This window comes from Eriocheir sinensis, chromosome 63, assembly GCF_024679095.1.
Source record: "Eriocheir sinensis breed Jianghai 21 chromosome 63, ASM2467909v1, whole genome shotgun sequence".
Taxonomy (NCBI): domain Eukaryota; kingdom Metazoa; phylum Arthropoda; class Malacostraca; order Decapoda; family Varunidae; genus Eriocheir; species Eriocheir sinensis.
Genome location: NC_066571.1, coordinates 2347841 through 2372060, shown reverse-complemented (window position 1 = coordinate 2372060; position 24220 = coordinate 2347841). Strand labels below are relative to the sequence as shown.

General features: G+C 48.9%; 1 protein-coding gene across 1 annotated transcript in view; it reads right to left on the bottom strand.

Annotated features, from left to right (window-relative positions):
* The window catches only part of LOC126986844 (uncharacterized), a 30917-nt gene extending 7312 nt beyond the window's left edge, over positions 1–23605 (bottom strand). Inside the window, exons 1-3 of the mRNA XM_050843286.1 lie at positions 23007–23605; positions 21180–22701; positions 18064–18220 (exon numbers count right to left, since the gene is read on the bottom strand). Coding sequence (XP_050699243.1) covers positions 18064–18220; positions 21180–22501 — 1479 coding nt within the window. The 5' untranslated portion in view covers positions 22502–22701; positions 23007–23605. The remainder of the gene's footprint in view (positions 1–18063; positions 18221–21179; positions 22702–23006) is intronic.
* Positions 23606–24220: the final 615 nt, after the last annotated feature.

The window sequence follows — 24220 nt, the reverse complement described above, 5'->3', positions numbered from 1 at the left end:
CCCACACACTCACTTGCACTGGACGGGAGGACTTACTATAAGGCGCTACGGTGTGCGACTACACTCCCTCCCTCCTTCCCTCCCCGCCTGCCTGACTCCCTGATGCAAAAAAGAAAAAAAATTCCCTTCCCCATCTTCCCTCCTCCCCCCCCCCCTCCATCTTTCCCTCATTTTTCCCTCCATTCCCTTTACCCCTTCTCCCTTCCTCCTTCCCTCCCCGCCTTCCTGACTCCCCCCTCCTGATGCAAAAAAGAAAAAAAATTCCCGTCCCCACCTCCCCTCTTCCATCCCCCCCTTCATCTTTCCCTCCTTTCCCCCTCCATTCCCTTTACCCCTTCTCCCTCCCTCCCCTCCCCGCCTGCCTGACTCCCCCCTCCTGATGAAAAAAAAAATATCCCTTCCCCATCTTCCCTCTTCCCTCTCCTTTCCCCCTCCATTCCCTCTTACCTTTCCCCCTTCCTTCCTCGACCCCCCTTCCATCTTTACCTCCCTTCCTTCTTTCCCCCTCCATTCCTTCCTTTCCTCCCATCTTCCCTCTTCCATACCATCTCCATCCTTCCTCCTCCTCCCTTCCATTTCCTTCTTCCCTCCCCACTTTCCCTCCATTCCCCTTATCCCCTATTACATCTTCCCCACCCCTATCTCCCCTCCATTTCCTCCCATCTTCCCCTCTGTGTTTATCTCCCTCTATTCCTTCTCTTCTTCTCTCCCATGTCTTCTTGTTTTTACTCCTCCATTCTTTAGCTTCACTTATATTTCTCCCTCCCTCCCCTTTCTTAACCCCCTCCCTCTCAGTCTTTCTCTCCCTCCCTTCCTACCTCCGCTGTTCGCTGTTTTTCCCTCTCCAGCTTCCCTCTCCTCCTCTCTCTTTCAATTACTGTTTTCCTTTGCATTTTCCTCGGTCTTGTTTTATCAGTTAAGCGAGTGTTGAGTGCGTAAGAGGAGGAGAGTGGTGCAGAGTTGAGTTCAGGAAGCATCGACCCTCTATTAACCCTATAACACCTGAATAATTTTCCACAATCACCTAACTACTGGTAAAAAAAAGAGGGTATAGATGCAAGACACCATTAAATAACAGTCTTGCCACACCATAGAGACGCTCAGTAGAATGTGATGAAATTGTCACACTCGTCAAATATTCCATACGCTCTGTAATTTCTACCTACAACTCACTTATTTCTACAGTATCTAAATCATCACAGTAGGCGATATAGGGTTAATGCTGTCTTCCGGTCACTACGTAGCAGGCGTGACGAGCACCGACGTATGACTGCCCTCGTGAGTCTTGCCTCCTCTGTCCACCTTCGCCATAAAGACCGTGACGTAGCTGTGGCCTTTTACTTCGGTTTATTTATCTGTGAAGTTGGGTTGCCGTAATGTATCGTGTTTTGGTTTGTTTGTTTTCTATCAGGCTGTGTTTCTTTACGTTCACGGTACAGAAGATGGGCCAGACTACCACCATGGTCATAAATGTGCCCCTGGAAATGCCCACAACTCCTGCGAAAGCCTTGTCAAATATGTGTCTGGGAGCCGAAAGGTTTACTGATGCGGCTCAAAGGCTGGTATTATAAGACACGCGCTTCTTACATCAGCTATTTTTAAAGGTCAAAGAGTGGGTCAGTCGGATTCTAATGCGTGTTTCTTCAGGTTCACGGTACAGAGGAAGGGTCACACTACCACCAGGGTCATAAAACTACCCCTGGAAATGCTCACAACTCCTACGAAAGCCTTGTCAAATGTGTGTTCTTGGGCGGCGAAATATCTTATAATACGACCCATAGTCTCGTTATTTTCATCTGGTTGTGGAATTGGTAGTTATTATTTTTATGTTATTATTGACCTTTCCTCCGGGCTCTCGTTCTGTTTTCTTTTGTTGGAGCAGCGTATAGCGGTCATTGTTTGTTTCTTTGTTTGTTTGCCCTTGATTTCCCTGCCTTCGTGTAATAAAAAATCATTTGAAGTTCGTGTAGGCTTTTTTTTCTTTTCTCTCTATACATTTTCGCGACTTACTTAAACGCCACCTGCACATTTGTTTCCTCCGCGTGAAGGCAAACTGCACCTACGATCTAGTACTCCGTGGGTCTGGCGTGACCTTGGTGGGGGCCAACACACAGACCTTGTTAACGCTGGCACTGATGATTTCCTGACCTTCACGCTGGCGCCCCCCCCCACCCTCCCCTCCGAGCAAACTCTGTGTACCCTGGCAATAACGCGTGGTGCCGGAGGGGAGGGGGGGGCACACAGGCACACTGATTAAAAGGCGTTCAGGCAGATGGGTGACTTCTTACTATCAACTTTTCACAGAAGCAGCGCCAGCGATCTTTTGTATTTATTTCCAACTACTCATTTATGTTTATTTATCTTAACATATTTATTTTGTTTGGGCTGCCTCCTTTACAAAAAAAAATGTATTACCGTCTTGCGGCGAAGTCACACTCACATATCGTCACACCGTCAAACAACTATGGACGTCTTTAGTTATACACGTGGTCACCCGCCCTAACGCACCCCGCCCCTCCTTCTCTCTCTGCCCCTCACCCTTCACCTTCCCCTCCCGAAGTATACCTCACAATCACAAATGGCACCCACTCCTGTGTTCCGTGCCCCGCCCCGCACTGTGACGCGTGTCTCATCGTGTCTCGGGGGAACTTTGCCCTTTCCCTTGGCCTTGAAGAAGATAGTGAGTGGACCAGAAGATGAAAAGAAAGGGGTGAGAATGGAGAGGAAGGATGAAAGGAAGGGAACGATTGCAAGATGGAGAGGCAGGGGTGAGAATGAAGGAGGGAGGAAGGAAGGGAGAGAATAGAGATGGTCGAAGGAAGGCAGAGGAGGAGGTGGATGTGAAGCTGTGAGAGAAAAAAAACGGAGGGAAAAAGACGGAAGGGAAGGAGAAAAAGAGGGAGAGGAAGATGAAGAATAGGACGGGAGGGAGTGGTAGATAGAGAAGCAAGGGAGAGAATGGAGAAGATAAAAGGGAAGGACGAAACGGAGGGAGGAAGGGAGGGAAAGATAGAGGAGCAGGGGAGAGATAGGAGAAGGGAAAAAAGGAAGGACGAAAGGGAGGAAAGGGAAAATAGAGAGTAAGTGAGAGATAGAAAAGATAAAAAAGGAAGAACGAAAGGGAGGGAGGGAAAGATAGAGGAGCAAGGGAGAGAAAGGAGAAGGGAGAAAAAGAAGGACGGAAGAGAGGGAGGAAGGGAGGGAAGGATAGAGGAGCAAGGGAGAGAAAGGAGAAGGGAAAAGGGAAGGACGAAAGGGAGGGAGGAAGGTAGGGAAGGGTAGAGGAGCAAGGGAGAGAAAAGAGAGGGGAAAAAATGAAGGACGGAAGAGAGGGAGGAAGGGAGGGAAGGATAGAGGAGCAAGGGAGAGAAAAGAGAGGGGAAAAAATGAAGGACGGAAGAGAGGGAGGAAGGGAGGAAAGGATAGAGGAGCAAGGGAGATAAAAGAGAGGGGAAAAAATGAAGGACGGAAGAGAGGGAGGAAGGGAGGAAAGGATAGAGGAGCAAGGGAGAGAAAAGAGAGGGGAAAAAATGAAGGACGGAAGGGAGGAAAGGAAAGATAAAGGGTAAGTGAGAGATAGAAAAGATAAAAAAGGAAGGACGGAAGGGAGGAAGGAATGGGGAAGATAGAGAAGTAAGGAAGGGAATGGGGAAGGGGAAATATAGCCTCGAAAGGGAGGGAGGAGAAGATAGAAGGGTTAGGAAGATAATAGAGAAGGGCAAAACGGAGGACGAAAGGGAGGGAGAGAGGGAAAATGTAATATTTCAAGAGGAGGGTATCAGAACACCTCTCCTGAAAGTGACCTATCTTTCGGCCACTCCTCTATATAACTCTTTTTAGGAGCAGTGAGCAGCGGGCTTTTTTTTTTTTTTTTTTTTTTTACATTTGTTACCTTCTTTTTTTATACCCTTGAACTGACTCCTCTGCTGTAAAAAAAAAAAAAAAAGTAAGGGACATATAGAGCCTTTATTGAGGATGGAAGGAAGAGCAACAACCGTGGCAGGATAATGGGACCAGACACCTCATTTGGAACGCCGCCCTTCGTCTCCCCCAGCCCGTCAAGCAGTCCGAGATCCCTTTACCTATACGCAGCTAGGAGGTCGTGGTCGTGACGCTGCCTCCGTGACGCCGCGCCTCACTCTAACGCATCGACACAAGTTTCCTCGTCGACGTCCACTCCACGAAAACGGAAGGAAAGTAATAAGTAAAAAAAAATAAAGTAGCAAAAGTCACCGCTCGCCCCTTGCTCAGCTACTGCCAGACGACGCGGCTCCCGGTGTCACGTGACTAAAGAAGAGAGCGGAGTCGGGGGATGAGGGGGAGGGGGGGATGAGAGTAGGGAGAGCGGGCAGACAAAAAAAACGTATAAACAAACCTATGACATCACCGAACAGAGGAAAATATATGACACACACGTCAGCGATAACATCACGAACCGACTCCTGACACTCGCCCGCTCTCCCTTCCCTTCCCCTCCCATTCGCATACCCCGTCACCCCTCCATAATCCCCTTTTTCCCTCCCTTCCTTCTTCCTTCCATTCTTTCCCTTCCTCTCTACCTTCTTTTAACCTCATTTCTCCCTCTCCCCCTTACCTCTCCCCATTCCCCTTATTCCCTCCCATCCTTCTTCCTTCCATTCTTTCCCCTCCTCCTTCCCGACCCTATTCCCTCTTCCATTCTCTTCCTCACTCTCTTCTTCCCCTCTCCCTCTCCTAACCTTTTTCCTCCTTCGCACACTCTCCTCCCCTCTTTCCTTCCCTCCCTCTCCCACTCCCGCACACCCACTATCCCTTTCCTTTTCTCTCGCATCCTCTTCCCTCTTTCCTTCCCTCTCCTCCCAGTCCCTCACCCCTCCACATTCCCCTCATTACCCCCTAACCTTCTTTCTTTCATTCTTTCCGTCCCTCCCTCCTCCATTCTCTCCCTTGCCTCTCATCTTCCCCTCTTTTCTCCCCAGCACACACTCGCGCACCTCCCTCCCCCTTCCCCTCCCGTCCCTGCCCCGCGCACCCCCTCGGCAGGTCAGCCATCATCGTGACTCAAGCTGCGCCGCCACGGGCATCACACAAATCTGTCGCGGCGGCCAAGTGGGTGTCGCGCCCCTCCTTTATATCTGCTACCGCAAGGCCCACAGACCCCGGCGAGCCTGGCACCAGCGACACCCGGACCATATGCCGGGTGTAGTGATGGGGGGGGGGTGAAGAAGAGGCAGGAAAGGGGGGGGGGGGGGTACATGGAGATGAAAGAAAAAGTACTACTAATGGATGAAAAGGAAAGGGCACTAGGAAACTAAAAAATTGGGATCGGGAGGAATGATATACTTTTAGAGAGGAAAAGGAATAGAATAGAAAAGGGGAGATGAAGAGGAAGGGGAGGAAAAGTACAACCGATGAAAGAGAGGGAGAGGGCAAAATGAGACAAGAAAAGAAGAATGGGAAGAGAGATAGGGGAAGGAGAGGGAGGAAGGGCAACCGGAGACAAAAAAAAAAAAGTAAGACAGGACGGAGGATAAGAAGGAGAGGCAAGGGAAGGAGGTGGATGAGAGTAGGGAAGAGTGCCATGATATGAGTGGAGAAGAGGGAAGGGGACAAGGGTAACATGTGACCGTAGAAAAGTAGGATAATATGAAGCGGTGGAGAGTGAGCGGTAATAGGAGTAAAGGAAGGGGGCGTGGAGGGCAAGACGGGAAGAGGGAATGAGACGAGGGGAAGGGAGTGGCAAAGGAAGGAGGAAAATGGGAAGGGTGCAGAAGTTGAGAGGGTGGAAATAATAGGAAGCAGAAAGTATTGGGATAGGAGGGGTAGGAGGTGGCTTATGGAGAGGCTACGAGAGAGAGAGAGAGAGAGAGAGAGAGAGAGAGAGAGAGAGAGAGAGAGAGAGAGAGAGAGAGAGAGAGAGAGAGAGAGAGGTGATGGTAGGGAATGATAAAAGGGGTGAGTAGGGTATGAAAACCTCTAGCAGTAACAGATGAAGAAAGAGACAGGAGGGGGAAAAGCGGGTGGAAGGGTAGAGATGGAAGAGGCAGCAGTAGGCCAAAGAGGAAAGGGTGGGAGAGAGGGATTAGATGGCAGTAACGATGAGAGAAAGAGATGGTAAATAACAGTGAAGGCAAAACAGTGGCATTAAAAACCAAGGGGAAGCGAATGGAGGATAATGTTCAGTAATATGAGGCGAGGAAATAAAGAAAAGGGATTGAAAAAGAATGGCGAATGCTGCAGAACCTATAGAGAAAGAATAAGGTGGTTGCGAATTCGTAAGATATGTTGGGTCGTAGCAAAAGAGACGAAAAGAAAAAAGGATAAAAGCATATAATAGAAGACGGTAACAAATAAGTGGAGGAAGTTGAAGATGAGACGTAATATTACAGGGAGGTAGCGATGAGGAAATAAAGACAAAAAATGGGATTGAAAAAGGAGGGCGAATGTTGCAGAACCTGTAGAGGAAGAATAAGATGGATGCGAATACGTAAGATTTGTTGGGTCGTAGCAAGAGAGATTAAAAGAAAACAGGAGAAAAGCATAATAGAAGACGGTAACAATAAGTGGAGGAAGTAGAAGGTGAGACGTAATATTATAGGGAGGTAGCGATGAGGTGGAGGCGCAAGTGGAGGAGGGCTCGACAGTAAGAGATGAATGAAGGCGGCAGCAATGAGAAATGACTGAAGATGGTATAGCAATGAGAGATGAAGAGTGAATAAGATTGGGAGGCAGTGGTGGAGGACTGTAGCTATGAGAGAAGAGGAAAAAATCGAGTGAGGAAAATGAAGGAAAAAGCCAGCAATGAGAGACTGTGGAAAAGGAGACTGGCTGAGAATGGAAGGAGTGAGACAAGAATGAAAAGGTGTGAGAAGCAGTGCCGGTGAGGGGGTTTGGTCTTGAGAGAAGGATAAAGAATTGCATAAAGGAAATGAAGGAAAGCGCTTGTAATGAGAGACTGTGAAAGAGTGGCTGAGAATGGTAGGAGTGAGACAAGAATGAAAAGGTGTGAGAAGGATAAAGAATTGCATAAAGGAAATGAAGGAAAACGCTTGTAATGAGAGACTGTGGAAGAGTGGCTGAGAATGGAAGGAGTGAGACAAGAATGAAAAGGTTGGTCGTGAGACAAGGAGAAAGAATTGCATAAAGGAAATGAAGGAAAACGCCAGCAATGAGAGACTGTGGAAGAGGAGACTGACTGAGAATGGAAGGAGTGAGACAAGAATGAAAAGGTGTGAGAAGCAGTGCCGGTGAGGGGGTTTGGTCGTGAGACAAGGAGAAAGAATTGCATAAAGGAAATGAAGGAAAGCGCCAGCGATGAGAAATGGAGTAAGAGGAGAGTAGCAAGGGTGGCGGCAATGAGACATGAAGAATGAAACGTAGGAGAAAAAGATGTAGGGCAGTATAGTTATGAGAGAAAAGGAGAGGGAGTAGGATGAAAGGAGATGCAGGGGTGGTGGTGATTATAGGGTGGTGGTGGTGGTGGAGAGTGAGGGGAAGCGTGAGTTATTAGGGCGTCATTCACCGCCGCCTCCCCGTAAGTGGCGGGCGGCTCAGGTTTCAATGGGTGTGTTGTGATTATCATGCCCCGACGACTTAATCAGTGCCTTGCGGTTACGCGTGCGTGTGTGTGTGTGTGTGTTCATTTCCACGGAGAATAACCTCGCCTCGCCCCGTCCCCCGCCACGCCTAGCTTTTACGTAAACTGTGTGTAGTGATGGCTTGTCACCTTCCTGAGGGTTGAGGAGGTGGCAAAGGTGGTGTCCAGACGTGGGTGGCAGCGTGTTGAGGCTCGGGAGGCTGGTGGTGGTGATGTTTTACTCGCAAACTATATTTGATGGTCGCTTACAAGCATTACCAAGGATCGTTGCAAGGGGGGAAAAAAATTCAGCAACAAACGTGAAACTTCGATTTTTTTTCCAGTATGAGTCCCTTCCATATTTATGAATTGTGAATGCTCTAGTGATCGACATTTCAATCTACACGTAAAGTTGGGGCCATGCGCTAAGCTGCGCATGGCCTCGATGTTCATCTTCGTCACATTGCCCCTGGAGCCTGTGGTGGGTAAGAGCCCAGTGCCCCGGACCACACGGCATGTATGGCTTCAGAGTTAACACAGTTTACTCTCCACAGTTTTCACAGGTACCAGTTTATCAACTAATTCGAAAGGAAGAACGAACACATACGTTTCGTGAAATTCACCACCATGATATAGTTTATTATCCACCGATTTTTTTTCCTGTGTGTGTGTGTGTGTGTGTGTGTGTGTGTGTGTGTGTGTGTGTGTGTGACACCTTTTTAATATATTTGTATATTTGCAAGATTGACTGAAGCTCGTGCTTTCGAGCATTTTATCAAATTCCTTAATTCCATATTTTTCACTCAAGATTTCAATTCGGTAAAACATTCCTTCAAGCGTGTGTGTGTGTGTGTGTGTGTGTGTGTGTGTGTGTGTGTGTGAGCGCCGTACTCGCATCACAGTAATAGCTCAAGTGTTCTTAATTCCTTCACCTGGGCAGAGGCTTCCCAGCGCTAGCCTCGCCGAAAATAGCCGGGATGCGCTTGGGTCCGCCCGGTAATATTTTCCTTCAAGATTCATTCGAGGCTCTCAAAGAAAACGTAAATATTATTCGTGTTCTTTCCCATCCACTCAGAATGCATCACACGGGCCCGCAGAGCCTTTTGGGGAGGGAAACCACGTGACCGAGCGTTGCGTAGTACAAGTCGGTGTTTCGTTAAGGTCTCTCTCTCTCTCTCTCTCTCTCTCTCTCTCTCTCTCTCTCTCTCTCTCTCTCTCTCTCTCATCCAAACATATTTAGACGCGTAGAGCAAATCCGTTTTGGCCTTGGACTGACCTGCCTCTCAAACCATGTGTGTGTGTGTGTGTGTGTGTGTGTGTGTGTGTGTAAACGCTTCTACCTACTTTGGCATAAAAGAATAAGAACTAACACACACACACACACACACACACACACACACACTCAAACGTTAATCCCAAGATAGATGGTTGAAGGAGTACGTAAACAGGGACCTTTGTGTTGTATGTGTTTTTGGCTTCATTCTTCGTTTTATGTTCATCTGTGCAAGCCAAGAGAGTGAGGTTGAGGGTGTGGTCCTCCTCGTGCCTCTTAATGCCTGTGGGGGGAAGGGGTGGGAGAGGGGAAGGGGTGTGGGGGAATGGGGAGGATGTGAAGGTAGGGGGAGATAGAGATGAAGGTGATGGGGTGCTACATTGTCCTCTTTCCCTTCCCTTATTTCTCCGTTACCTCCTATATTCTCCTCTTCCTTCTCCTGCCCCTCCTCTTTACCGTTATTACATACTTCTTCCTCTCTTCATCCTCCTCTCTTTTGTCGTTTGGCTTTGCTTTCCTCCATGTTGAAAGGTCTTGTATTGATTGATGTTTTACTAATGTATTTAAATGTTGACTGTTTTCTTATTGATGCTTACTTATTCGCTTCTTCTTCTTTTTATCTTCTTCTTCTTCTTCTTCTTTTTTGCTTCTTCTTCTTTTGCTTCTTCTTCTTCTTCTTCTTCTTCTTCTTCTTCTTCTGCTCCTTCTTCTTTTTCTTCTTCTTGTAGAGTGGAGATGACGGCAGGCTTGGTGGCAGGAGTTGGCTTGGCTTGATACTACGCAATCAAACCTCCCACCACCCCCACTACATTCACGGCAACACACACACACACACACACACACACACACACACACTGCCACTCGTGAGTACTAATGTTGCAACACATCATCACGTTACCACAAGATAGAAAAAGCCGACACGTTTTTAAGTTACCACCACCGCACACACACACACACACACACACACACACACACCGATGGGGCCAGTAAGATCCAATCTCCGTTGTACAAGGTGTGATATTCTTCTTATGAATCAATTGAACATCGTGTTAAACAAAAATAAACCCCTCCTTTAGTCTGATGTTATCGGTATTGAAGTACGTTGTGATTGTGGCTGTCAATAATATTGATTAAAACTATACAATTAAGAAAACATTAAAGTTCGATGAAAAGCGTTATATTTGAATGAAAGATGTGTGTGGATGTACATTGGTACCAGTAATAGGATACAGAGGTGAATGGTGACTCCGAAAATTACTATGTTACCGTGTTGTCTGTGGAGATTATTTTTTATGCTGGGGTGGGGGAGTTAACCGTGATAACTGTAGCAGTGGTGGTGGTTGTGGTAGCTGTGGGTCGCTTTTTGAGGGGGCAAGGGTGGTGATGGTGGTGGTAACACGATACCATTGTCATGAGGACACTCGAGGATCCGTGCGGTGGTCGCTTCACCAAGATTATAAGAGTAACAAGACTGCGCAGACGTCTGCCGATTAGTAGTTCAGTGCACCGAGGCAGCCAGCCGTCCGGGGGTCTGGAGGCGAGCAGGGGAGGCGGAGGGGGTGGAGGAAGAGCAGGTGGGTGAGGGCAATTGTGGGGAAAAAGGGGGGCGGGGGGGGGGACTTTAGTCTACAGTACACTCGCAACACATGCAGAAAAAGGGGAATAAGGGAGGTGAAAGGGACTAGAGGGTAGCACATTAAGAGAGGGGTAGGTAAGGACGTTTTTGGTGTAGTAGGATGGAGGGGGGGAGGGGTAAGGCGTATCAGTCTACAGTACACTCGCAACACAGAAAAAGAGAGATAAGGGAGGTTAAGGGGACTAGAGGGTAGCACAATAAGAGGGAGGGAGGTAAGGACGGTTTTGGTGTAGCAGGATGGAGGGGGGAGAGGGGTAAGGCGTATCGGTCTACAGTTCACTCGCAATACATGCAGAAAAAGGGCAATAAGGGAGGTTAAGGGGCCTAGAGGGTAACACAATAAGAGGGAGGGAGGTAAGGACGTTTTTGGTGTAGCAGGATGGAGGGGGGAGAGGGGTAAGGCGTATCGGTCTACAGTATATACACTCGCAACACAGAAAAAGAGAGATAAGGGAGGTTAAAGGGGCTAGAGGGTAGCACATTAAGAGGGAGGGAGGTAAGGACGTTTTTGGTGTAGTAGGATGGAGGGGGGGAGAGGGGTAAGGCGTATCGGTCTACAGTACACTCGCAACACAGAAAAATGGGAACAAGAGAGGTGGAGGGGACTAGAGGAAAGACACACGTAGAGGGAGGTGGGTTGGGTATATAGTGGGATGCTGGGTGAGAGAGGGAGGCATATCAATCCATTAGGAGCATATCATTCTATTAGGAGCAGCGAATAGCGGGCTTTTTTTTATTATTGTTTCCTTTTTTTGTACCCTTGAGCCGTCTCCTTTGTTGTAAAAAAAAAATACTCTACAGTACAACGAGCACAGAAAGGAAGGAACCACTGAGGGAACGAGAGGAAGGCACGGGGAGAAGGAGGTAAGCACTTTTGGGGTTGTGGGATGGAGGTTGGTGGGGGTAGGCGTGGGATGGAGGTTGGTGGGGGTAGGCGTGGGATGGAGGTTGGTGGGGATAGGCATGGGATGGAGGTTGGTGGGGGTAGGCGTGGGATGGAGGTTGGTGGGGGTTGGCGTGGGATGGAGGTTGGCGGGGGTAGGCGTGGGATGGAGGTTGGTGGGGGTAGGCGTGGGATGGAGGTTGGTGGGGGTAGGCGTGGGATGGAGGTTGGTGGGGGTAGGCGTGGGATGGAGGTTGGTGGGGGTAGGCGTGGGATGGAGTTTGGTGGGAGTAGGTGTGGGATGGAGGTTAGTGGTGGGGGGCGTATCAGTATCATACCAGTACAGTACAATCGGAACACAGGAGAGGAGCAAGGGAGGGGAGAAGCAGCAAGAGAAAGGGGGGAGGGAAGGAGCACACTCGCAGTACAGAAGGGCGTTGCACCCCTCCCCGGCGTGCCCTTCCCTCGCTAGGCAGCCGCACGCCGTGTGTTGCTGCGGGAAGGTCTGTCGCTCCCCAAGTAAGAGCTTTGAGGTGGGGCGGGTGTTTAGTAGGTTCAGTTAATTTATCTTATATGCGCAAATCTTTAACTATTTTCCATATGCCGCACGCGGTTTTGTCTTTAGATTATCAACATCTCATTAGCTGACGCCACAATTCATTCATTAAACTCCATTTTATTTCCGTAAACTGTCTACTGTCTTTGAAGTGCCAGTTTTACGCTTATCTCCAATAAAATTTCCATTTTCCTTAAACTATTTACGTTTTAATCAAATAATTTTATGTTTTCAGTTTCCGTAACTTCTTTTAAAGTAAATGCAACGAATTGTTATCCGCGAAATTTAATCAGCATTCTCTGCAGTTATATCGTATGTACGCAAGAAGTCCAAGGTTGTAGCTTAAGGTGCACATACAGCAACATTCTACTTAAATATGACCTACAAACACCAAGCAAGCGAGAAAGAAGAAAACACAAATATCTAAATTACACTACTTAACACTTGCCAGCAACGTTTGACAAAAGGAAAACAGTTGCTCGTGATGAAAATGTGCGAGAGTCAAGTAAGTGTTTTGGTGGGCAGAAGTTCCTGTGTGGCTGCGGTGGTGGTGATGTGTGTGTGTGTGTGTGTGTGTGTGTGTGTGTGTGTGTGTCACTGTTTGCGCTTGATGGGGGGCTGAGAGAAGCGTTTCGCTCTTCCCTTGTTTTTGTTGTTTTATGATTACTAAAAACACAAAACTTCACAAGAGAAATACACGGAGGTTTTATGGTCACGATTTTACCTTGTCTTACTTTTATTAGCATCTTTTATGACCGCTTCAGCTCTCCTCATCCCTCGACCCCCCCCCCCCCCCCCGGTCCTGCAGCATTCCTAGGTTCCTCGTGTACCTCCCTCCCTCCAGTTTCACCCTCACACCAGCAAACCTGAAACATGCCTCATTGACCTTCCACTTCCCTCCTCCGCTCTACATCAACATCGAACACACTTCATACTGTGCAATCGCCACACAGCACGCCCACGCACGCCACACTCCCTACACCACACCACACTACATCACAACACTACATCACATCACATCACATCACGTCACACCACACCACACCACACCACACTACACCACACCACACCACACCACACCACACCACACCACACTACACTACAGTACACTACACTACACTACACCATACCATACCATCCACACCACATTACACCACACCACACCATACCACACCACACCACACCATACCATACGATCCACACCACATTACACCACACCACACCACACCATACCATACCATCCACACCACATTACACCACACCACACCATACCATACCATACCATCCACACCACATTACACCACAACACTTCACCACACCACAAACAGCCACAACGCAGACATCACAAATCACCCTTGACATTCACACCAACCACACCACACAAGCTCGTACCCAGCCCCCTTAGCACCGCCCACCACACCACTGCCCCCCTCCGCCCCTTTCCCCCCCCCCTATAATCTTTTTGCCACAACACATACTGACTGACCCCTCACCCCCTCCCACTGCTTGGCGCCACTCTCTCTCTCCCTGCCGGCCTCCCCCTGCCATCCTGCCTCCCTCCTACCTTGTCCCTCCTCTTTTTTAGCCTGCTACACGCCCGCCGCCCGCTGTTGTCCCGCACGCCCGGCCACTACCGCCTCGGGGGTATTTGTGTGTGCAATCGCTTGGCCCTCCGCCAGTATCTCTCCACGGCCTCAATGGGACTCGTACGCTTCCTATAGAATCGCTCAGATTATTTCTCCTCCGCTCAGCTCCTCACAGACCCTGCCGCGCCTACCACTATAGGCTGCCACCCTTCCACTTGCTACACATGTTTTGCTCTGCTTTCCACTTAGTCCAGCGTCCCGCCAGGCTCTTAGTGCCGTGTTGCAGCGTCAGTGTGCCATTGTTGCCCTCTGCTCGTGTATTACTAGCGGTCGCACCTTGCTGGTAGCGCCCTCACCGCCCTGCTTCAGCTGCACCGTGCCACCCCACCCTTGCCCTCACCACCCTGGCCTGGCCACCGTGGCTTTGCTGCCTCCATCCTCCCCGCCTTCCTCGCCTCTTCCCGACAAAAAGGTTTTAGTTGTGTTTCACTTTTTCATTGGCCTCCACTACCTGCATTACAAACTGTTACTATTTCCTTTGCTATTTCTTGTTGTCGTCGTTAATAGTCACACAGTCCTGCTGGGTCGGTAGTGCAATATTATCATAAATCACACACGGAATTCTTGTATAACCCACGGCACGTTCTTGCCGTGTCCTGGCGTCGCTGCAAGCCATGCTCGCGTTCAGGAAATGCCGGACAACCTGGGACCTTAGGGTGAAGGCGTCACATGTAGCCCCTCCTCGTCCCTCCTTCCTCTACATCCATGTGTTCACCTCAGTCACCATTTTCGTGAGATATCATCCTCTGCTCATCCACGCGCCCCTTGAGTCCCCTTACCCCCCCCCCCCCCCCGCCCTCCAATTCCATTAATCTCCGCCCACCCCCCGCTCCGTGACTTGGCGCCCACCCTCTTGTATGGTGTGTAGACCATTGCGATTGTTTACACCGCCGCTGCAAGACGAGCGCCGCGCCGTCATGCTTACCGCTGATGAAGAGATTGTGCCATTTTTTTTTGTGTGTGTTCTCCCTCGCACTACACGCCGTAAAGACTCGCTTGAACATGCCAAATAGATATAGCCCACAGGAAGCGGCAAGATGTGGACCACTTAATGCGTGTCGTGAGGCGGCGTGTGCATCGCCCCGACGGACGCTTGCTGGGCGGCATGCACACGATGGCTCTGGCGTCAACTTTGGCGTGCGTGCACGCGATGCCACTTTTAGGTTCGAACAAAGGACCAGACACACACACACACACACACACACACACACACACACACACACACACACACACAGACGACTGCTAGGTAACTGAAACAAAGGGTTCAAATATATTCCTCAACGCTCCCACTTCTCACACTTGTTATGCCTTCCCCTCACCGCTGCCTTGGTGCTGCGTGTGGCCTGTCTCCCGCTCACCTCTGCCTAACGCACTCACCAGCACACCTGTCCGTCCTTGCGCTCACCCGTAAGCAGACTACTCTTGCTAGTTATCAGGCGCATATATATATATATATATATATATATATATATATATATATATATATATATATATATATATATATATATATATATATATATATATATATATATATAGGTGTGGGTGGGAGGGAAGTGCCTGTGGGTGTGCGTTTTCATGTAAACAACAATAAAAACAACAGTGGCATAACTCATGACGACAACAGCAATAACTGCATCTTCCTCTGTTGCTGTTGCTGCCACCACTACTACCGCTACTACAACTACTACTACTACTAAAACTATTACTACTACTACTACCACCACCATTACTATTACTTCTACTAGTGGTAAACCTTCCACTTTGTGCCAAAGACGGGATGCACCAACAAAATTATGCTCCACAATTCAGTGGTCCAGCTTTGATTCTTTAAATCTTTGCTTTGAGCGTCATTGGCAAGATGCCACGCGCGAGCCAACACCCGTAAAACAGGGGCTACTCCGCCGAGGCAAGTACGAGGCCAGCTGCCACCTGGCCGGCACCCCTGCTTACCGCCTGCTGTTGTGTCATAATGAAAACAACATATGATTACACGGAAATACCGAGCACGCAAGAGATTACACAAAAGTACGGATCTCACTAACCATACGAGTCATTTATCGGCGAATCTGTTCCTACTTCAGTCTATGGAGAGTATGCCAAAAAAAAACAAGAGGTAAAAACTCCGTACGAAGCAGTGGTGAGCCCATTATAGTACTGAGGAACGTCAGCGCCCCATCGGAGCAGTCAACTGGGTGTTAGTGGGTGAGCCGGGAGCCTTGCCAGCTGATCATACTGACCCAGCAATGGAAGGGTGCAGCCCCGCCCGTAACCTTGGCGCGGACACGCCCGGCCGGCATGAGCGGCACCCTCGTGGCGCTTGGCGTGCTGCCTGCACTTGCCTGGACGCTGATTGATTTGTGCGGTGGACGGTGGTGAGCTTTCTCTCTTTAGCACTTGTATTCGCCAGCACCCCAAACATTTAGAAAGAGAAGAGTATAATGTCTTTCGTGTGTGTGTGTGTGTGTGTGTGTGTGTGTGTGTATATATATATATATATATATATATATATATATATATATATATATATATATATATATATATATATATATATATATATATATATATATATATATATATATATATATATATATATATATATATATATATATATATATATATATATATATATATATATATATATATATATATATAGATATATAGATATATATATATATATATATATATATATATATATATATATATATATATATATATATAGTTATATATAGTTATAGTTATATATATATATATATATATATATATATATATATATATATATATATATATATATATATATATATATATATATATATATATATATATATATATATATATATTTATATATATATATAGATATATATATATATATATAGTTATATATATAGTTATATATATAGTTATATATATAGTTATATATAGTTATATATAGTTATATAGTTATATAGTTATATAGTTATTTATTTATTTACTTATTCCAGATATTTTTTCCACCCAGCGCAACTTCTGTAACTAGGGGAAGGTGGGGCAAAATGGCACAGGTGGGTAATATGGACCAGCCCGTTTTCTGTGTTTTTATCTTCTGCCAGCTATTGATGAGGATATGGACTTACTCCTCGGCTCATTAGTCAGCTGTAATACCGGAGCAAGTTTGGACGCCGTCGTTTGTTTGTGTGTGAAAAAATCCCAGAATATTTTATCACCAGCTGATCTATTGGTAAGGGTCCGATAAAATCGTGTTTGTAGGAATACTGTGACTCATAATTTCATGTGTTATTGCATGATTCTTTGGTGTGACTGTGAATGAGTCTGACTACTGGAACATTCTTCTGCACCGCCATTGTTCCGCTGAGATTGTTATTAACATTTTCATTGCCCTTGGCGCAAAACGGCCCACTTAACAATAATTATTTTTTGCTGCTAACTAACTCACAACTTCACTGAACAAAGATAAGGACAAAGTGTTCTCTGTTTCTTTTATATGAATATTAATTTTATGTTCAGGAAGGTAATGTCACTTTTCATTTGTGAGTTCATGCTGTTTATGTTATTGAGCAGAAGAACAATTATTTTTGTAATGCATAAAGAACTTTTATGTTCAGAAAGGTAATTTCACTTGCACTTGTGAGTAGTTTCATGAGAGTTCATTGGAGTTCATGCTACTGAGCCACAGATCATTTATTTTTGTAATGGAATAAGAACTTTTATGTTCAGGAAGGTACCTAATATCACATTTCATTTGTGAGTAGTTTAGATATCATTGTTGTTCATGCTACTGAGCCTAAAAGCAATTATTTTCTAATGGAATAAGAACTAGATTATTTTAGTTTTATGTTAAGTAATCTTTCAAGTGTGATTCTCTATCAAAACGTATGTTTTGGCATGTTACCAAGCATTTCCATACGAGGGCTTTTTGCCCCATATGTGAGGTCCGTTTTGTAACACCCATTGTACAAAATGGCCCACCTGTGGCTTTTTTTTATTAATTTTTTTATTAATTCTCATGAGTAAAGGATCCAAAGTGGTTCTTCCAAAGAGAGTTTATTTTATTTAATGATGAATCAAGATTGCAAAAACACCAACTATCTCTGAATATAGTACAAAATTGCTGCAACATCTGAAGTGAAACTTTAAGGGTGCCGTTTTGCCCCACCTTCCCGTACTTGGCTTGTCTTTTGTGGCGATTCATCGACAGAAAGATTCGTCTCAACTGGCTGGAGATGTCGTATCCATTAACGGCATCAATGAATATAAATGTACAGTGGGACGAGACACTCACGTGAAACGTTGTTCATTGCCCTCGCGAAATGAAATCCAAGAACAAGTAAATTATCATCATAATAAAAGAGATGCGTCACCTCTCATGGCTTTCCCTTCTTACCTCATTATCTCCCCACCCACCCCACCCCCATTACCCCAGTTTGCCCGCCTCCCTTATATGCTCTTACGAACCCCAAAGAATTCCTACCCAGCCTCCACCGCCGCGTCTTCATGTCCTCGCCTCCTCGTGTACATACCTGGTTCCTGGTCATGCTGGTGCGGGCCGCCAACTGGTCCTTCTGGTCCTTGGACGGGTACGGGTGGGTGAAGTGGGTGACGAACCAGCGGCCCAGATGGTAGCTCCTCGCCTTCAGGAACACGCGACTCCTCCGCTCTCGCGTCAGCAAGAATTGTCTGGAGGATGGGAGCTCATGAGATACGGTGTTCATGCTGAGAAGCTGTAGCTTCATTTATATTGTTGTCTGTTTGCCTTTGTTTGCATGTCGGACTCTGTATTTATGGTTCCCAGCAACACGATCCTGCATCATATAATCATCGCAGGAGAGCCTCCTCCCATGCTCTATCGACATCGACTGACTTGGGGTCTGACTCACGCCACATTTCGGTTCCGCCCCTGTGTACACTTTACCATAGTTTATACTGGCACTTATTTCTAAGCGGCCAAAGTACTGAGGCGTTTTATTTACTCTAGCAAAGGAAGAGTGAACATCCATCTGGGCCCCCGTGTTGTGTGTGGTATGTTGTGGGCGCCGCGGCACCGAGCAGCGAGGAGCGGCGAGAATAGGCCAGTGAGCTCTCCTGCGGCCCACCCTCCCCGCGCGCGCGCGTTTGTGCGTGTGTGTGTGTGTGTGTGTGTGTGTGTGTGTGTGTGTGTGTGTGCACGCACGTTTGAAGTACCGAAAAATAAATCATGTATACACCGGACTCTTTAACAGAAGTTATCGTGTCCAAATAGTTTGTAATTACGCAAGACTGTAATCACTATAATCACCGCAGCAACGCTCGGCACATACTCATGCCCACGCCCCTCTCATCCATGCCCCGATCCCTCCTTCATCCAACAAGACAACAAAAGGGTTACCACCGCCCACAAACCGCATACTCACGCCCCCTCCCCTTCCCCCGTCCCTCATCCATCTCTAACACGACGGCTGCCTCCTCCCCCACCCCTCCTTCTCAGGGTAATCAGAAACATGTGTTGGGGGTTGCCACATCTTGTTGTGAGGTTAATACGAACGCTTGGCCTCCACTTAGCGCCCCTCCAGCCTTGGGTCGCTGAGGGGGGCGTGGAGTCTAAAGCTGTGACTAGTGTTGGGGGTAAGGGAGGGAGAATTCACTGCATATTTCCCCTTTCTGTTTTTATCTTCCCCCGCTCCATACCCCCCTCTCCCCTCCACTCATTTTCTCTGTCATGGCTATCTTTGTTTCTTGTTCGTTGTTACCCTTCTTTTAGGTCTTCTTTATCCACGTTCCTGGTACGCAGCTTCCCTACACTTGGTTTTTGTTGCAATAATACCTCAAGTGTTTTTAGATCCTGCTCGCTTTTTCCCCTCATTATGCTTTTTGTTGTGTCATCCGCTCGTCAGCCTCGCCCTCCACATCACTCTTCCCTTTGTCCGCTTATCACCAAGGCGTCAGTGATTTATCTCTTGCCACATCTTTAAACTCCTGTGATCCGTCAATCAATTAACTCAACAAAACCTGGTTTCTCTTCGCCCTCTTCCTCGTCACGTTTTTCATGTTTTGTCGTTTTCTTTTCTTGTTATTCCATATTATGTTTGTACGTCACTTTCCATCGTTTACTCGTTGTTGTTCCATTGATCTGAAGTCTTCTCTTACCTTCCCTCGTGTTTGTGTATCTTTTACCTTATACTTACATGCAAGCTAGCTCTCATATCTCCTTTAAACTCATTTTTTACAACGTTTATTTTTATTACATCTTATTATATTCTTTCGTCATATTTATTCTTAGTGTACATCGGGCATTCCAACAGTATTAGTGTTTCCATCCCGTGAATCTGGTCTACCACTACCCTTCGTGTGTGTGTGTGTTTTCACTTTATTCCTCCACCTGAGTCTCCGTCTTCCCCTTGATCTCCCCCTCAATCTCTTTTCTTATCACCTATATCTGAGCTCCCGGCCACCCTCCGCCCACCCTCGTCCCCTCCACTCGTACTCTAACCCTCTGCTCCTCAGCGCGTTCTCAAGTCTTTACTCCCCGTCCGCTTCAGATTTAGTCCCCGTAAGTCAAGGGCACCGGCCGCCTACACCATGTCACAACAGACCTCAGGCACAGAGCGCGACACATACGCACAGTGCCACTCAGAGTACCCGGGAGCGTGCCAATCTGGCGTGTGCCATAGCAGGTATCTCTATAAGTGCACACACACACACACACACACACACACACACACACACACACACACATAAACAAACACACGAGTACATCGGTCGACGTGAGGCAATGAGTGTATACAATCACATGTGTACGCCTCCACAGACTCCCGAGGTCGCTGCAGTCAAGTGGGTGTCCAAAAATAGCGGAAGGTGCAGCGACACACACACACACACACACACACACACACACACACACACACACACACACACACACACACTTTCGGTCACAGTAAGAAAAAGTATCAAACAAAGCCTCGCCTTTTCATGCTCTCTTCATAACCGTCACTTGAGATCATTATTTGCTCGGGACGGCGCGCCAGGAACTTGTTCGGCGGTGACTGCGTTTACCTCCGCTGCCTCAACGCTCGTCTCAAAAGCTTCTGCACGTGTATATAGTCAGCGGGAGGCAGATGGTGCTGATCGTGGGCAGGTGTGTGGCGAGTAATTTAAAAGTGTATATTGAATGGATGACTTCATTATATCCATCACAGCGTCATGCCGCATCCTGTGGAGTCACACACCGCCGGACATTCCTTACACCGCCCGCGCCCTCCCTTCCTGAGTCACACAGTCGGAGTGCAAGTGACGCTGAGTGCTCTTACAGCTCATCAAGCAAGCCGGATCAGATCAGCGACGTGAGGCAGACGTGTCGACCGCCAGGAGGAGACGTTAGCACACCCCCGTCCCGCTGATGCCCGCCAACGCAGCCTCGCTATGACTCACTCATCTCCCACGTGACTCGAAACCTCACACCCTGCACTGAAATGCTTGAGGAAAAGACCAACACTGATTTGCCGCTGCTCCTCCGCGACTCTCCCCGCTCCCCCCTTCCCACACGGGTCCCCAGACTTCATAGTCTGACTCAAAGTGCCGACAGAACGAAAATTAAGTCGAGTATATTTCTGAGGTGCACAAACACAGATTTATAACGAAAACAAGTGTTGACGCGACTCACCTGTAGCTGCGGGGACGAAGGCGCTGCGTGGCACGTACGCCGTCCCTCGGCCAGTCCTCCTCCCCCGACCTTCTTTTGTCATCGTTTCCATGTTCGCCTTGTTCCTCGAGTTGAAGTTCCTCATCCGTATCGTAATCTTGGTGCAAATCATGTTTCTCCTCCGTCGGGGGTGAATCCTGCCATGCCTGGCTGTCGGGCAGGACGGTGCCGAAGTTTGACTCACTCTCTGAGATTCCAGTTTGCGTTACGACCGAGACGCTGTGCTCCGCAGCGGAGGTCGGCTGCTCTCGCTGCAGCACACCAGCAATCTCAGCGTTATTCACAGGACTGTTCACGCGCTGCGGCAAAGGACCATCACCTTGTAAGGCTTCCCTGGACGGGTCCTCTGCTTGTTCAGACTTCCCCTCCCCCTCCTCGTCCTCCGTTTCAACGATGTCTGAGATGGGCCACGGGTCTTCATTACTCTCCTTCTCCCTTCCCTCGTCGTGTCCGTAGCCGTCGTCGTCGTCATCCGAGAATGGCATGCGCGACGTGCACGGATCATCGCCCTTGCTGGGGGGGGACGAGACTGACGCAGAGTTGACGTTGTTCTTATTCCACTTTTCTTCCCTACCGTCTCGGCCCAAGTCATTTTGCTCTCCACTCTTTATCCACCGATGCTCTTTCCGGTGTTTCTTCCACGTCAAGCTATCGTTTTTGTTCTTCAACTTAGTATCGTTCTTATTTTTCTTATGCGCATTGTTGTCACCAAACTTTTCCCATTTAGAATCTGGTTTCCTTTCATGACGCTTGTGTGCACCGTTGTGTTGTTTGTTCTTACTTCTTTGTTCACTCTTTTTCAATTTCTTTTCGCCACTCTTGTTCTTTGACTTTCGCTCCTCTTTACTCTTCCTCTCAAAGTCACTGCCGTCTTCCCATCCACGTTCAAGGATATCCTTCCTCCTCCTCTCGCTCCCCTCAGCGTCTCTCGCCGCCCCCTGGCTGGCACCTCTAGCATCTTGTTGAGCGGGCACGGCCAAGTAGGTGTCTGGCGACGGCGCTCCTGGTGGCAAGAGATTCTTAAAGGGGAAGAGGCATGTTGGCGACGCCGCAGGGGAGGACACCAGGCCAACGCGCAGGGGGTCTGCGGCACACACGGTACCGAAGAGGTGCGAGTGCGGCAGAACGGAGTGGTGTGATCCGAGGGGTGAGCTAGAGTGGGCACAGCATGGGCGACGAGCAGCAGAGTAGCCCGGCGTGTGGCTGTAGGGGCTGGCTGAGGTGACAAACTCCCCAGCAGCGAGGCCGTGTGAGAGGCGACTGAACGCTCGGATGGGCCCCATAGCAGCTCACATGTCGAACCGACGTACTGGTGACTCAGCTCTCGTGCCCGTTGGAGCAGCTTGCCTCGGACACACTCACGTCGGTTGTATTCGCTCACCCTCGTGTATGGGGTCTTGTTAGCTCCTTCCTGCCAGCCAAGCGCGGAAGGAGCCCGTCAGGAAGGCCGCATATTGGCGCGGGATGGCGCTGACCCTCGGACCTGCAGGAAAAACTTTGAGTGAGCGTCATGTGGGGAGGGTGTTCACTGTAGCCTGCTCAAGAAGCTCCGGGGTGCTGAATGCCCCTCTCATTCTTCTGTAAATCACACTCTCCACGTGAACACTTAGTCCTGGCCAGCCATGGATGTGAGCGTCGTCCAGGCCGCCCCGCGCCTCCCGTGCCGACCAGCCCCAAAAGGTGCTCTGAGTAACGGGTAGATGACTGCCCTGCTGCACCATGACCTTATGCAGCTTAACCGTAGCTCCAGTGACCTTGACCTGGAGGGCGGCGGCTTTTTGTACTCACTAGCAGATGGCCGGTGTGGGTGTGAATGGAACGGTGCGTGCCATGCCGGCGCCACGAGTGTAGGATCCGGTGGGCCCTCACGTAGTGCCAGGGCGACTAGCAGGTGTTAGGCCCGCGCCCCGCCACGCAGGGCACCACGCCACCTGGGCCGCTCATTGGCGCCGCCGACGCTCTGGGTGTGGCCAAGCCTCGCCACCGCTGTCATTGGTCGGCCAACGCCCGCCATTTGCCCGCGGTATAGTGCCAGGTATGCCAACACCTTACACCACCCATCAGCACCCATGTGTCCCCATCCACGACTGCACCCTCCACCCGCCGCCGCCCTGCGACTCCACCCAGCCGCACGCGCCGCCCTGCATCTGGCGGCCGTGACGCCCGACGTCTGGCGAGGCTCCCGGACACGGTCTTGTTTTGTTACCTGGGAGTTGCAGCCTCCCCCGCCCCCTCCACACTCCCTTCACTCAGCCAGCCTTCCGGCCATCTTGTTGAGCTGTGTCGGGGGGCAGGGAAGAGGCAAATTTAGGCACACCCTCCCCAACCCCTGCAGATCTGCCTCCCATGCACCAGCCACCAACCCCAGCCTTCACGGAGCCCCCCTCGACAAGGATGGAATGGCGATCGTGAGCTTTGTACGTCATTTTGTCGGTTGGGGGCCGCGCCCCCGACTTAACACCACCTCCTCAGGTTAGGAGTTTATGTTACTGTGGCACTCGAGGAATATGTTTACCGAAGATGTAAACAGCCAGGTCGTAACAAGGAGGAAGTATAAGCCCCGTCTGCAACAAGGAAACCCAGGTAGCTACCATAGTAACTGGCCATCCATCCAGCCAGCCAGCACCCTTTAGGGCACTGTAGAGACCATCTGATTAGGGTCATAACGAGACCGGTTGAGTGTAAACAAGTATTTCCTTGCGCTTGAGGCGGAGGTGAACCTAACAGGTGAAGCAAACCTCAAGGAACGCCACCACACCCACTGCGAACGAACCGTCCCTAGCATTTCTTCGGGCGCTGTTTCGCGTACAAGCAAACAGGGGACACAAAAGGCCCAGCACCCACGTTCCTTCCTACTGTAAGGAGCCTCGCTGGACCATGTTAAGGCAGTGAGTCAACAAGACACGCCGGTGCCTCGGACTCCCCTCACCAGACAATATACTCAGCTCGAGGGTCACGAGGCACGGCGCCGCAGCACAAGAAGCACCACACCGTGCCCGCTC